Consider the following 13,453-nt stretch of genomic DNA (forward strand, 5'->3'; position numbering starts at 1 on the left):
TTATTTCATCCCCCACATTTATCAATAAACAATTTTTTCACATCAGACTGCCAATGATATTTCTTCTTCACCTTTAAGTTATCTCAGTTTAAAGAATGGTAGTAGTACAGAGTACGCAAAACTTTAGCATATTTCTAATGCAAAATCTGGTCTGAAATATGTACCTTAGGTGACAATAGAGGAAAATGAAATAGATGCTTATTTTAATATCAACTATACTTTAATTTCCCATGGATCAGGTTTGTATGGTATCATGCAGAAGAAAGGGTGTGGGAGGGGGTCTCTCCATCCTCTATATATTTGTTTTCGGCCGAGGAGTTAAAGCCCCTTGCTCGCCTTCCTTGTCAATCTTCACGTGTGGCATCAAAAGCTGCTTAAAACAAGCCATCCAGGACGGCTCATCATCCTCCGATCATAATCTGACTGGCGAGCAGAAGGAACATTGGAGAGGATCCCAGGATAAATCTGCTCTTCCTTCCATGCTCTCTCTTGATGTATTTTATAGTTCACTGTAGGGATCTTTTTACCTCAGAAATGTGAGCTCTATGCTGTTGAAAAATGTTCTGTGACCTGTGAATCTTTTAACTCAATAGTCACGAGTGGGAGGAATTCAGTGGGGTTGTTATGAGCCACTTTAACACCTGTGGTGTTGCTCTCTTACTGCCTGAAGCAATTGTGAAATGCTCACCACCAGTGGAGAAATTTCATGTGATGGTGCCATGCAACCAGAAAAGTTTAGGGCAGAGTCATATCATACCAAGTGGTCGGTGTCATATCACCGCCAGCTACCCTGCCTTTGAAACTCTGCTTGGTTATATTTTCAATATGGTGACAGTTAATTTTCACTTCAGTGGTCTTCTGCTAGTGCATTAAAAGGATTACATTTGAAGTTAGAAGGGTGTTAAATGCTATTAATTTCCAGAAAATGTAACCAAAACTTTTAAGTAAAAACAGATGAAGTAAAAATCAAAAATATCTCATAAAAACCATCGATGAGATTTGATTAATTTAGTTATTTGGTATCAATTATTTTAGGTTAAATATATTTAATACATTTCATTACTGAAATATTTATTTATTGTGAATACTTCAATCACATTCTTCCCTTGAACAAAATCAGTCAAGTGGTGCGCAAAGCAAGATGATAATGTTCAGAAGAAATCAATGAAAAGGATGATTTATGGAGAATGCAAATAACCATTTAAAAAGAAGTGCTTAAGAATTTTTTAAACATTTCTGTAATCCTAAATGGGATTTGTTTGGTATACGTTCTTTGGTGCAGCATCATGAGGTATATATCTATAGTTTTTACATTATTTTTAATAATGAAATATTTTCAATACATTAGCATTCAATAAAATAGGCATCTTGCTGATGATGCATATTATTAAAAAGAGGTTACTTGTTTATTGTAATATCATTGGGGTATTTCCTGAAGCTAACATACATAAGAATATCTATGTATTTGTACAGGGTGCGGCGCTTAAACCCAAACAAAGAAACGTTTCCTTGAACAGATTTCCTTGCTGGGTTAGTGAAACCTTCCACAGACTTCTCTGAAGCATTATAACTACCCATAATATGGTAAACAGTTGATCTGGGGTACTAGAAGAATCGAACTATTTTGAAATATAACACCCAGCGTGAAGCCTTTTGATAATTGCAGCTCTTCCATTGTACTCGCCACTTGTATGTTAAATCGTGGCCATTTTGAGGTAATGACTGTTTACTAGATGCCTATAGCTTTCAAGACCGCCAATCGCGACCTTCAATGGAACTATGATATGGCGGGAAATTCGAATTGAAATTTGTTTAGATTTAAGTGTTGAACCCTGCATATGATCACTGATGTATTAACATTTATATTACAATTACTTAAGTAACTAACTCTCTTAAGTAATAATATAACCAGGAGTATTACACTGGATTTTTCAAAATAAAATAGCAAAGAGCATATATTTAGATATAAATTGCTAAACATTGAAGTTCAAGGATCATTATGCTATGAATATAACAAAGAGCATATAGATACAAACTGCCCAATTGCATTGAAGTTAAAGGAGCATTAGGCTATGTTGCAGGTTACATAGGTATGCTATCAGTTTCGTGTATTATTGGTATCCTACCAGTTATGGCAGGTATTGTATAAACGTTATACAAAAATGCATTTCATTTCCTTACCTCTTCTAGCAAAAGGCAACCTGTTATTCAACTCTATAACAAGCCCCTCTTCATCTCCATTTACTTCATTCCGCCAAATATCACCACACCAATTTCCTATTCTTCCCCCTTCCTCATTTGGCTAATATTCTCCCATCCTCCACGTTCTTCATATACCATTGCCAATCATTATGCTCTGCATCCATCTTTCCTGTCTCTTACAAATAACACCACACCAATTCCCTCTCCTCATCCACTATAATACATGCAAAATCAAGGTTATTGTTCTTTAGTCCTCATTTATGGCTGCCTTTCCCATTTTTAGAATGAGAACTAAAACTGATTGGACAAAGTTTTCTTGCTGAATCCCAACCTAATAAGATGTCCTATTTCCGTCCATTAAAACTCTTCCTCATGTTTTCCTAAATCCAGAAGCAGTTCTGTGGGAAAAGTTTTCTATACCTAAGGCTTTCTTTGATTTCAATAGCCTTAATGCCTTTTCTACCTCAGCATCAAGTAAGCCTGGACCAAAGCTAATCTCATTTCTATCATATCCTCTTTCTATGTCCAAGCCTACTGGCCTAATACTCTTACCTTATACTACCGATATATATTTTCCAATGGATTTTCTCATCTTACTTCCTGAAAGTATTTTGACTCTCTTGTACAGTGCACCAATTTCTCTTTTCCATTATAAGCTTACCATGACTTTGTGTTATGTATTCCAAAACCCTTCTTTTCCGCTATGAGTTTCCCGCTTCAATTTATGATTCAATCGTTTTTACTTTGTTTACCTGGATTTTGTCTACTTTCTTCCACTATGCCTCATTTATCTGTTTATTTCCCAACAAGTTTATGATTTTACTCTTTATGCTTCCTTCTGCCCAATATGTTTACGTTCTTCCATTCCATTCTCTCAAGTACATCCCTAATCACCCTGTCCATAATTCATGGTTTTATTGTCCTTTTCCCTTTAAGTTCTTCCATAGTTTTGTTTGTAGTTTTCAATATCCCTCTGTTAATATGTCCCCATTCCTGTATGGTACCGTTTCCCCTCTCCTGATTTTCTCCAGAGGGTTCTGATACTCCTCTCTTCTCACTCCACTTAATGCGTTTACATTCTATTTGCTGAACTTTTCTCCCTCTTTTATCTTTTTGAATGGATGTTGCACTGCAGTACAATGAAATTATCATAAGAATTCACATCAGCTCATAGGAAAATGTGTGAATCCTGATGCTGATCTTAAATTCAATTGGGGGTTATGATTTGTCAAATGCCCTCGTCCGGAACTTTTTCCAGGATGAGATTGCCTTTTCACTGACGCATATGCGCATCGGGAACATCGAAATGGAATGTGTAGATTGAATTAAATACCTAGGCATTGCCATCTCTTACGATCTCTCCTGCGTGATATAAATGCGGTGGATATGTGGACAAGCTATAAAACAGTGTGATTTATTGTAAGAGTACTACGTAAATGTGATGAAAACGTCAAAGAGAAATCTTATCTGTCGTTGGTATGGCCTCATTTAGAATATGCTGCAAGTATATGGGATCCTCGCGAAGTTGGATTGATTGTCGGATCGGGTGCAGCGTAGAGCTAGATTCATAAAACGTTATCATAAATTTGGTAGCGTATCCAAAATATTTAAACAGCTAGGCTGGGAATCACTCACTGAGCGTAGGTTAAATTACAGATTGAATTTCTTGCATAAATTGGAAGGTCTCTTCGACAGTGATGTTGAAAATGTTGCCCCCGTCGTACTTTGGTAGGCGAGATCAAGTCAATTAAATTAGAGAGATTAAGCGCAGAAAGATTGAAGATGTCATTTTTCCACGAGGGATGAAAATAACATCGTTCGACAACGCTGGGATCATTTTCGAGTAAAATTATTCTGGTGTGTATTTGGCCCCTGCCCCACACCCTTGAGGCGACTTGCATGGCATATAAGCATATGAAAAAATAAGCCACGCGACAATAATGCCCTGATAACGTCATCTACCAACCAAGGCTTAAACTACGACGTATTTTAATTGTTAAACTACGCTCTCTTCGAGCGGATTTCCGAAGTTGATAAGTTACACAAGGTGGTCTTCACATGGTAGTGTGCGATCCACGGCGTGAGTACAGTAGTTGATTCATGTGAAATTTGGAATGAGCCGTGTATGGGTTAAAATAGACCTTTAAGGACACAAATAATCGGAGTAGCTGACATTTGCGAAGGCTTGCGTCGGTGAAAAAATGGACTCAGTTGTGAGTAAAACATCAAAATCATATTACTTCTGTTTGTCATATTAAATTTATGGTGATACTGAACTTCATCTGAATTATAGGGACCTGAAGGCTTACTTGCTGGAGCAAGTTTGTTGTCGCGGCCAGCGGATGAATTCGGAAATGATGTAAGATATATTTAACCATTTCTATGATCACTATTCATCGTTACAAATTGGAGGTATTTGCTATTATTATATGGTAAATTCTGTGTTTTCATTTATGTTAACTTCATAACAGCCGACCGTCGAAGCCATGTGGGCAATTAATGCTATGGGGCACGCCGAAGTATACTTCAATGTAAGTGTGAATATGATTCATTCACAAGAAATCCCAATTTTGGTATAATATTTAGATTTTTACTTGTGTCTGTAAAGGGCAGTTAAAATAAATTGCCTTTGCTTTTCCATGACGTATATTAGCCATTTCTTCTTTAATCATTGCAATACATTCTGTGCGCTAAAGCTAGTAAATTATTATATAGTGAATAATTTTAGAGGGAGCATCATTTTCCCTGAAAAATGGAATAATTGGCCATAGTTAATTTGTTCTTATAACCTATATTTAATATGCTTCTATTTTTTTCAGATTTTGTGCTCTGTGGATCCAAAGTTTTTAAAGTTGACTCCGCATGATGACAGAATATACTCATTATTCAGGGAGGAGTTTCCAGATTTTAAAGTGGAAAATATTAAAGAAGATGACTTAAAAAGTGAAGATGCCAAGAAGGTTAGACAATTTCTAATTTTATTGAATTGAAAATCTCAAAATCGTCTGTAATTAGTGGCATTTAATGTTGAGCAAATTGAAATGGATGGAAAATATTTCTCACTTAGTGTTGTTGATGTGAAATTAGTATTTAGCATCAGTGGGTATGCATCTTATGGGTCAAAGGTGTTATGGGTGTAACTTCGACTTATAAGATGTGAGTTGATTTGCCGGAAAATATGCTTACTGTTAAGAATATTCTGCCAGCATCAAGCATTGAAATTGGTAGTAATTATTACAAAGCCTGATAATATCACAGTTTTGAACCAATAATAGTCGATGGAGTTTTAAACTTTCCTTTAAAGTACATCCTAAATAATTCCCAAGTAAATCTTTAATGTGCACACTATCATGTTTAGTTATATCTCACATGTTTTGCTGCCGCGAAACTTAAATGTGATCTGCTAATGGGGCTATCGTCCCTCTTGCTATACATACTCTCTCTTCCAATAAATATAAAATAATATATAAAAAAATAATAAATATAATCTCTTCCAATAAATTCTTGAGTCTACAGGGACTCAACCTTAGGTTGAGTGGGTTTGGCTGAGGCTTACAAAGTGGTTGCTTTTAATGCAAATTTTGATTGTATCCAGAAACTAGGCATTGCCTAAAAAGATAAAATGATAATCACCTCTTGGGTTCTGAAGAGAGGAGATTTCCTTTAAGTAATGTGGTACAAGTTAAAGTTGTGAATTACACCTCAGAATACAGAATAAGACTGGGCAGTTCAAAGTTATATTTGACCCACCTCCAACTTAGTAGATGACATGAGAATAGAGAAGCTGATGATAAATTTAGTAAATGTAGATATGAGTAAAAAACTTCATGCTTATGTGCTCGTATTTATTTATGAATTTATTTACACAATTACGTTGCAACTAGGCAAATTTCCTGGTTGTAACGGTCAAGTTAGGTCAAAGATAACTCTTACGGCGAAAATTACATACAAACACATAAAAACAGATAAGAGACAAAATATTTTTACATAATGATACTTCCACATCACATACAAAATACCGTCCATATCACATACAAACAATATTTTCACAACTACAATGAAGTTTATTACCCAGTGGCTGCTTTGCATTTCAACTTAAAAACTTCTAAAATTGGATGGGAAGGGCTCAAACAAACCTCCAGGCAGCTGGTTCCAATCAATTATAGTTCTATTTCAAAAAGAGTATTTTTTCTTATTTGTTTTTTGAGTCCTTATTTTTATTTTGAAGCTATGGTCGTTTTTTCCCTTAAAGTTAGGCTTTTCTACCCCTTGCCATAAATCTACCCACTCTTCGTCCTTTTTAACAATTCTATACATCTCGCCTAACCTACTCCTTTTTCGTCTATTTTTCAAACTCTCCCATTTCAGTATATCTAACATTTCTGTGACACTATCTGTTCTTTTGTACCTTCCGAGTACATATCTTGCTGCCTTTCTTTGAACCTTTTCTATCTTTTTAATATGTCCCACCTCATATGGATCCCATACTATGGAGGAGTATTCTAGGATAGGGATAACCAGTGCCTTATATGCTTTTTCTATTGTGGTTACGCTACTTCCTTTTAAATTTCTCATCACCCAATGCAATACTTTAAATGCCTTCCGTGTCAAATTATCTACTTGGACTCCCCACCCAAGATCCCTAGTTAAATAAATTATAAACTAGTCAATGCAAATAAATAATTTTTTGCATTGACTAGTACATGGGATTCTTTCTCCAAAGAGGGTGTAAATTTCTTTTTCTGCATTCTTTTTATTTGAAAAATTTATATGCTTACTTTTACTTATTTTAATGCCCATATTATTATTTGTAACCCAGTCACCAAGGCGATCGATGTCATTTTGTAGTAGTAGTAGTTTTGAGGGGAGGCGACCGACAGCTAAGGTCATTTGCGCCATAGGGGATGGATAGGAAAGGATGAAGGGTGGAGAGAAACCCGGCGTCGGCATTAGCCTACTCTTTACGAAAGGCGCCAAGGGGTCCACAGTTTTAACGTCCCATCCGACGGACGGCGTACTTACTCAAAGTGCCCTCCACAAAGCACCTCAAGTAGGGATCGAGATACCTCTGAAAAATATTCAACACCGCCGGGATTTGAACCCGCGCCCTCAGGGTGGGAAGCCAGGTCATTTTGTAGTATTACGTGGTCATTTACATGCTCTATTCATCTGTATATAATGCAGTCATCAGCAAAGAGTCTTATTTGGGAATGTAAATTGTATGGTAGATCGTTTACGTAAATTAGAAAGAGTAATGCCCTAGAACACTGCCTTGTGGAACTCCTGCTAATACGCTCGCCTCATTTGAAAATGTATCCCCTAATTTTACTTTTTGAGTTCTGCCTCTGAGAAAATTTTTTATCCATTGTTTCACCCTCAAGTCCAATGGTAACGAATCCAACTTTAACAATAATTTATCGTGAGGCACTCGGTCAAAAGCTGCCGAAAAATCAACAATTACTGCATCCACTTCCTTTCCTTCGTCTATTGCGTCGCCGATGTATTGACTTAATCCCAAAAGCTGTGTTTCACACGAGTATCCCGTTCTAAACTCATGTTGGTGTTTGAATAGCCATCTATCTCTTGCCCACCATTCCCGAATGTAGTCAGCAATTCTTTTTTCCATTATTTTGCAAATAACTGAGGTTATGCTTACCGGTCTATAATTGTTGGCAATTGTTTTATCCCCTTTCTTGAAAATTGGTGTAATATTTGCTTTTTTCCAATCATTGGGCAAGGCATCATTATTTAAAGTTACTTTGAATAGATGACTCAGGTACAAAGCTGTTGCGGTATCACCCAGTTTTAGAATGTCAATTGAGTTATTATCCGGTCCCACTGACTTATTTTTCCTCGTCCTCCTTATTTTTTTCACAAAATATGAGTCCTCCAAGATAATACCGTTTGTCGAGGGCAGTAAGCTATTTGGTGCTGTTATGCTGATGAAGTTCTCTGTCGTTTCTGAGCAATTTAGGCAAGCCTTATTTTCCTTTTTGTTTTCTATTCCCCGAAAAACATCCGTAAAGCAGGAGTTGAACATATTTGCTATTTCTACAGTGTCTGTTACAATGCCATTTTCCTTAGTTTTTCATATAGTCACGCGTTCCCTGTTATCTTTCCTTGTTATAATGTATCTATAAAATTTCGTTGCGTTGTCTTTCGAAATTGCATTGATAAGAAATTTTTCCTTTGCCTCCTTTTCCCTATTTAGGTTCCGGACCAAGGTCCTGTAATGGTGTGACATTTCTGTACTTTCATTCTTTAATCTGTGTGCCTTTCTTACTGCTATCTTTAGTTTTTTTATGGTTTTGTTGTAGTACTCCAGATACGTGTTCTGTTTCAAATTTTTTATGGGAACATACTTCATTTGCCCTTCAAGAATTATTTCTTTCAATGTTCCCCATATTTTCTCCATGGTCGCTCCACTAGCTGCCCATTCAGGAAACTTGCCCCTTAAAAATTCCTGGAACCCTTTCCTATCTGCCCGGCCATATATTGGCCAAATTTTCTTTTCATCCCTCAAACCTCCTTTTGTTGATCTATACCAGTCCATTTGAACACACACTGCTGAGTGATCACTTATTCCCGGAAAGACATCTATACTAATGATAGGGTTTGGAGGTCTAAGTAGAAGAACGTCAAGAGTATTTTCTCCCCTAGTGGGCTTATTTACTACCTGGGTAAACCCTTCTTCGTTAATGAGGCGATTTACCAGAAATGTATGTAGTCAAAGCTTGAAGAACATGCTAAGTATTGGATAATAAATCAAGAGAAGGAAGGAGTTACTGTTTCAACAAAAATGATTGTAATTGAACCAAGAAAACAAGTGATAGGTATGTTTATTGTCAGATTTTTCTTGGGAATGTCATAGTGCCAGAGATTTATGAGGAGGTATGGCCTGTGCTTACGTACCAGATATACAATAGCATGAATCTGCAAAGGGAAGAGAAGCACCAGCTAATGGCATCAGATCAATGGGAAGAATGTACCGGCTGTCGATTATTAATGTTTGTGATTGGTTGAAAAAGTCCTAGCTGGAGGTGATAAGTGAGACTATCATAATATCTTTTAAAAATGTGAAATTAGCAATGTGCTCTAAATGGAAGTGAAGATGATGACATCGTGCTTGAGAAAAGTGACAACCCCAGTGAAAATAAATGCGTAAATGATTTAGAAGCAGTGAGGACAAATTTCTGGGATTCTGCATTGAGTAAATGTTTATATGTGCTATTTTTCAATATAAAAATTCCAAATTATTCTTAATGAGTGTTAAAATTGAAATACTTTCATCATTTCTTTCTAATCCTAGTATTTTTCATAGATTCTAAACTGAAAAATCACAGTGCGTCTTATGGGATGGAGAAATAGGTTACTGTTTGTGCTGTGTGGGTATTTTTTGGTTGCTGGATAGTGGGTCAATATATGGAATATGGTAGCAAGCACATCAATTTTCGCTGACTTCTGTATCTATTCTGAAGGTTGACGCATCCTTCCTGAAACAGCTGGGGGATGGCATCGCCATCTCAAATCTTGTCATGACCTGGTCTCGATACGGTGTCAATGTGCTCAATTTATTAAAAAATTGCTAGCACAAATTGAAGTGTTTGTTAAATACTTGCATGAAATTGGATAATATCAATCATCTCTAGAAAATTTCATCAAAATCATTTGCCTTACAGACACCAGCCAAGGCTAGAGAGGAGAATTTGCACACCTGGCAAAATCACTATGGTTGGTTGTATTTGGAAGATTGAGGTTTTTGAGAAAACTTCACAACCTTGGTTTACTAGAGCAGGTGGAACAGATTACGTATCTCAGAATTGTTTTGGTCCTTAATGGTTGACGTAGTAGGGATATAAGGAGAAGAATTGCACTAGGCAAAGAGGCTTTCACAAGGAGGAGGGAATTGATGACAGGGATGTTGAGTCAGGTTGTTAAGAAATGGCTCATTAAAACTTTGATATGGGTTATAGTCATGTACAGTGGAGAAACATTATTATTGTAGCAGCTAGATACATGTAGATTGGAAGCTTTTCAAATGTGGGTGTGGAGAAGGTGAAATGGGCTGAAAGGAAAACAAATGAGGAAGTGGGCGAGGAGAGGGAATTGTTGGGAGAAATCATTAGGAGGCATGAAAATGGGATTAGAAGCTTATTGAGCAGCGCTGTGATGTTGGAGGCTGTGACACAACCCTGCCTTACACCTCTTCCTAACACTTCCCATTCGGACTCAGACCCCAACTCGCACCTGAGTCATCTGAGACATGTACAGGTTGCGGAATAGCCTCCTTTCCCTCCAATCTATTCCTATTTTCCACAATATATTCATAAGTTTTTCCCAATTTACCCTTCTTAGGTCCTTTTTAGAAAGCTACAAAACAGGTAAATACATCCTGATTGTTTTGTCAAAATAATTTTTACCTTAATTGTGTGACCCAAAGTATAAAAGTTAGGTCAATCTCTATTCATTTGTAGAGCATCATTTTTTTGCACAATATGTTTTGGCCTAGGGTGGATGGTTTTTGCGTAAGAAAATGAACAATAAACTGACCCAGTAATCATGGTCTTGTAATGTTGGTTATGTACGTACTGACTTTGGGTGGAAAGTGGCCTGGGCCAGGTGTTATTTAGACAAATGTAATAAATACAGATTGCCTTTTTTCATTTATAAGGTTTCTTTTGTTTTATTGTGTGCATTTTTGTCTTAACTGAAAAGGATTTAATTGAAAATGTACATATATTTTTTTCTCATGTGATTTCACTAATGATGTTTATTTTTCTTTCCCCATTTCAAATTTTTCAGAAATGGCGACCTTTTTGTGAAGAGTTCAAGGGAGTCGTGGAAGACTATAACTTTGCAACTCTCTTGAGGCTTAATTGTGGAGAAGATTACTCTGAGGAAAATAGCATCCTTGTCACAAGGATTCAATTTTATGCTATTGAACTTGCAAGGAACAAGGAAGGGTTAAATGATGCACTTAGATGTAGGAATCAAGCCAAAAAGGAGAGTTGATGTTGAGATGGTATATTTTTCATTTTTTTGTAAAAAAGGACTCTTGAAAAACATTTCAGCCTTAGACCATCTATGACTTTGCTTATTTCTTTGTTTCCTTTTTCTATGCTGAACTGAGTGTTGAATGTTCTGATGCTGCAAATATTTCAGTAATTATTGGGAGCATTTCAAATAATAAAAGACCCTATGGTTTCTTTATCGTTGTTTTTTATCCACATCCCACATCCCTGCTAGGCTATTTTTACCATTATTTAATGATAATAAGATAAGTTTTGTATTGTCAATGAAATTATTATATGTGCTATGGTAGAAATACAGAACCTATAGTACAAAAATCATGGGTATTTTGAATGCCACATCCTAGTGAACTACTAATGGGAGCAGATTTCTCTCCGGCAACACTGGCATGTAGAAGTGGTAAAGTGACATCGAATATGACTGAAAGCACATTATTATATTTAATATATCTTGTAACAAAATACCTCTTTCTATATTTCAGAATATAAATTGTTAGCACATTTTTGAAATTTTAGTTATCTGTTTAGAAGCCTGAGAAAGCTCACAGTGGAGGATAGAGGAGAATATTTATCCTTAGGTTGAGGCGGAAACAAATAGCACACATCAAATTTTGTGGAAGAAAAAACAGGCAGACAGACAGTAAGAGGAAATCTTAAATAATTTGAGGAAATGCTGTATGGCAAGTTAGGGGTAAGAAACCCTGGATATGCTAAAATGTACGACCACATTCTCAGAATGAAGTGAAAATATTGGTAAACAAATGTTTATACAGAGGGAGTGCTAAGCAAGTGCCATTGGGGCTTATAGCACAATAGGGTAACATTTAAAATATAATTTGTAGGTAAACTTGCCGAACAGCCTCTAAACCAACAAAATATATATATTTTATATGCACCCTCACTCAATGCGCAGGTGATCATATGCTGAGTGAAAAATAATTCACATCTCTCACCACCTCCATTTGCTAACTCAATTTTATTTTTCTAAATGTTCACACGTATTTCATTTCATATAATTCTGGAAATAGACAATCATCAAATTATTAACCGCAAGGCTACTTAGCTATGTGAACACAGGATTCACCTAGCAAATCCTTAATGAAGCCCAATGATTGCTTAACTTTATACATTAGGGTAGGAGATGAGCCAGACAAACCACGTGTCTATGGCCGGCACTTAACTCTCTCACTTCCCCAGACATGACTGCATTCAGTCCCCCAGCCAACAACATCCTCCAACTAAACCTCCAACCGATTTAAGAAATGTGAGTAGAACCAAATCCATAACTACTTACCAATTAATTTTAAAAATATTCCTACTCTTGATCTGGACAAAGTGAAAACAAACTTTTATAACAACCCATGAATTCTGGCAGGAAAGGTCAGCCAGAACTTTTACACATTTAAAAAATTGAGCTTTCCATTCGTTTTCTGACAATTCATTCTGCTATACCAACAAAAACACTGGAATGACTCTCCAATTGCCCTTTTCATGGATATAAGTAGTGCCAGAAAAGATGAAAGGCTCCTCAGGAGTTGTGGAAATCTGTCTTGAGGTCATTAAGCTACATAGTCTTTGTTCTCTTCAGTCGTCCCTGACGATACTACTTCATAGCCAATCGTAATGGGGGAGCCATCATGTATAACTTGACAGCACCCCTTGTCAGTCATCCAAGGGGTTGCAAGCGTTGCTGAGTGCATTGGAAAGTCAATGTGTTATATATGGGATTAGAATAAATGTAAAAAAACATGGTGATTGTGATGTAGCATGTTGGGCTGTTTTTTGCTTAGAGATGAAATAGTGTTTGGTAGTTATTGTCTATCCAAAACATTCCCTAACCAATGGATTGCCTATAATTGGCATATCTACTTAACCTCCTCTTTGTCAACATTCCCCTTGCTGTGAAGTGAGGATTTATGGTAGTGTGTGGGATTGAAGAGGGGCTTATTGCAATATAGGATGTTCTGCTCTGTTTTTTAAGAGACAAAATAGTGTTTGATGGCCGCTGTCCATTCAAAACACCCCAACTGATGGATTACCTATAATTCGATGGTGTCTGGCTCAACTTTGTGGAAGTTCATGTTCATTAAATGAAGAACACAAGGTATTTTTCCACTGATCTTTATTTTGGTACGTGAAGGATTCTCGGGTCTTCCACCGGGTCAAGGGCTCCATATTGGCCGACGTTTCGATGCCCGACTCGTGCATCGTCTTCAGGGTTG

General features: G+C 36.6%; 1 protein-coding gene across 1 annotated transcript; it reads left to right on the forward strand.

Annotated features, from left to right (window-relative positions):
• Positions 1–4,090: 4,090 nt before the first annotated feature.
• On the forward strand, positions 4,091–11,408 carry LOC139693928 (protein PBDC1). The gene is made up of 5 exons (XM_071592268.1): positions 4,091–4,415; positions 4,496–4,561; positions 4,674–4,733; positions 5,022–5,162; positions 11,005–11,408. Exons 1-5 carry the CDS (start codon positions 4,404–4,406, stop codon positions 11,212–11,214), a joined length of 489 nt encoding a protein of 162 aa, XP_071448369.1. The 5' UTR covers positions 4,091–4,403; the 3' UTR covers positions 11,215–11,408.
• The last annotated feature ends 2,045 nt before the right edge of the window (positions 11,409–13,453 follow it).

The sequence above is a fragment of the Hetaerina americana genome, unplaced genomic scaffold (assembly GCF_022747635.1).
Source record: "Hetaerina americana unplaced genomic scaffold, ioHetAmer1.1.p SCAF_5, whole genome shotgun sequence".
Lineage (NCBI taxonomy): Eukaryota > Metazoa > Arthropoda > Insecta > Odonata > Calopterygidae > Hetaerina > Hetaerina americana.

What these genes read in the sequence shown, in the direction of transcription:
- LOC139693928 (XM_071592268.1), top strand. An exon ending in ACGCCGAAGTATACTTCAAT is followed by an intron (nt 4,734 to 5,021) that starts GTAAGTGTGAAT and finishes TATTTTTTTCAG; the next exon opens with ATTTTGTGCTCTGTGGATCC. An exon ending in AAAGTGAAGATGCCAAGAAG is followed by an intron (nt 5,163 to 11,004) that starts GTTAGACAATTT and finishes CAAATTTTTCAG; the next exon opens with AAATGGCGACCTTTTTGTGA.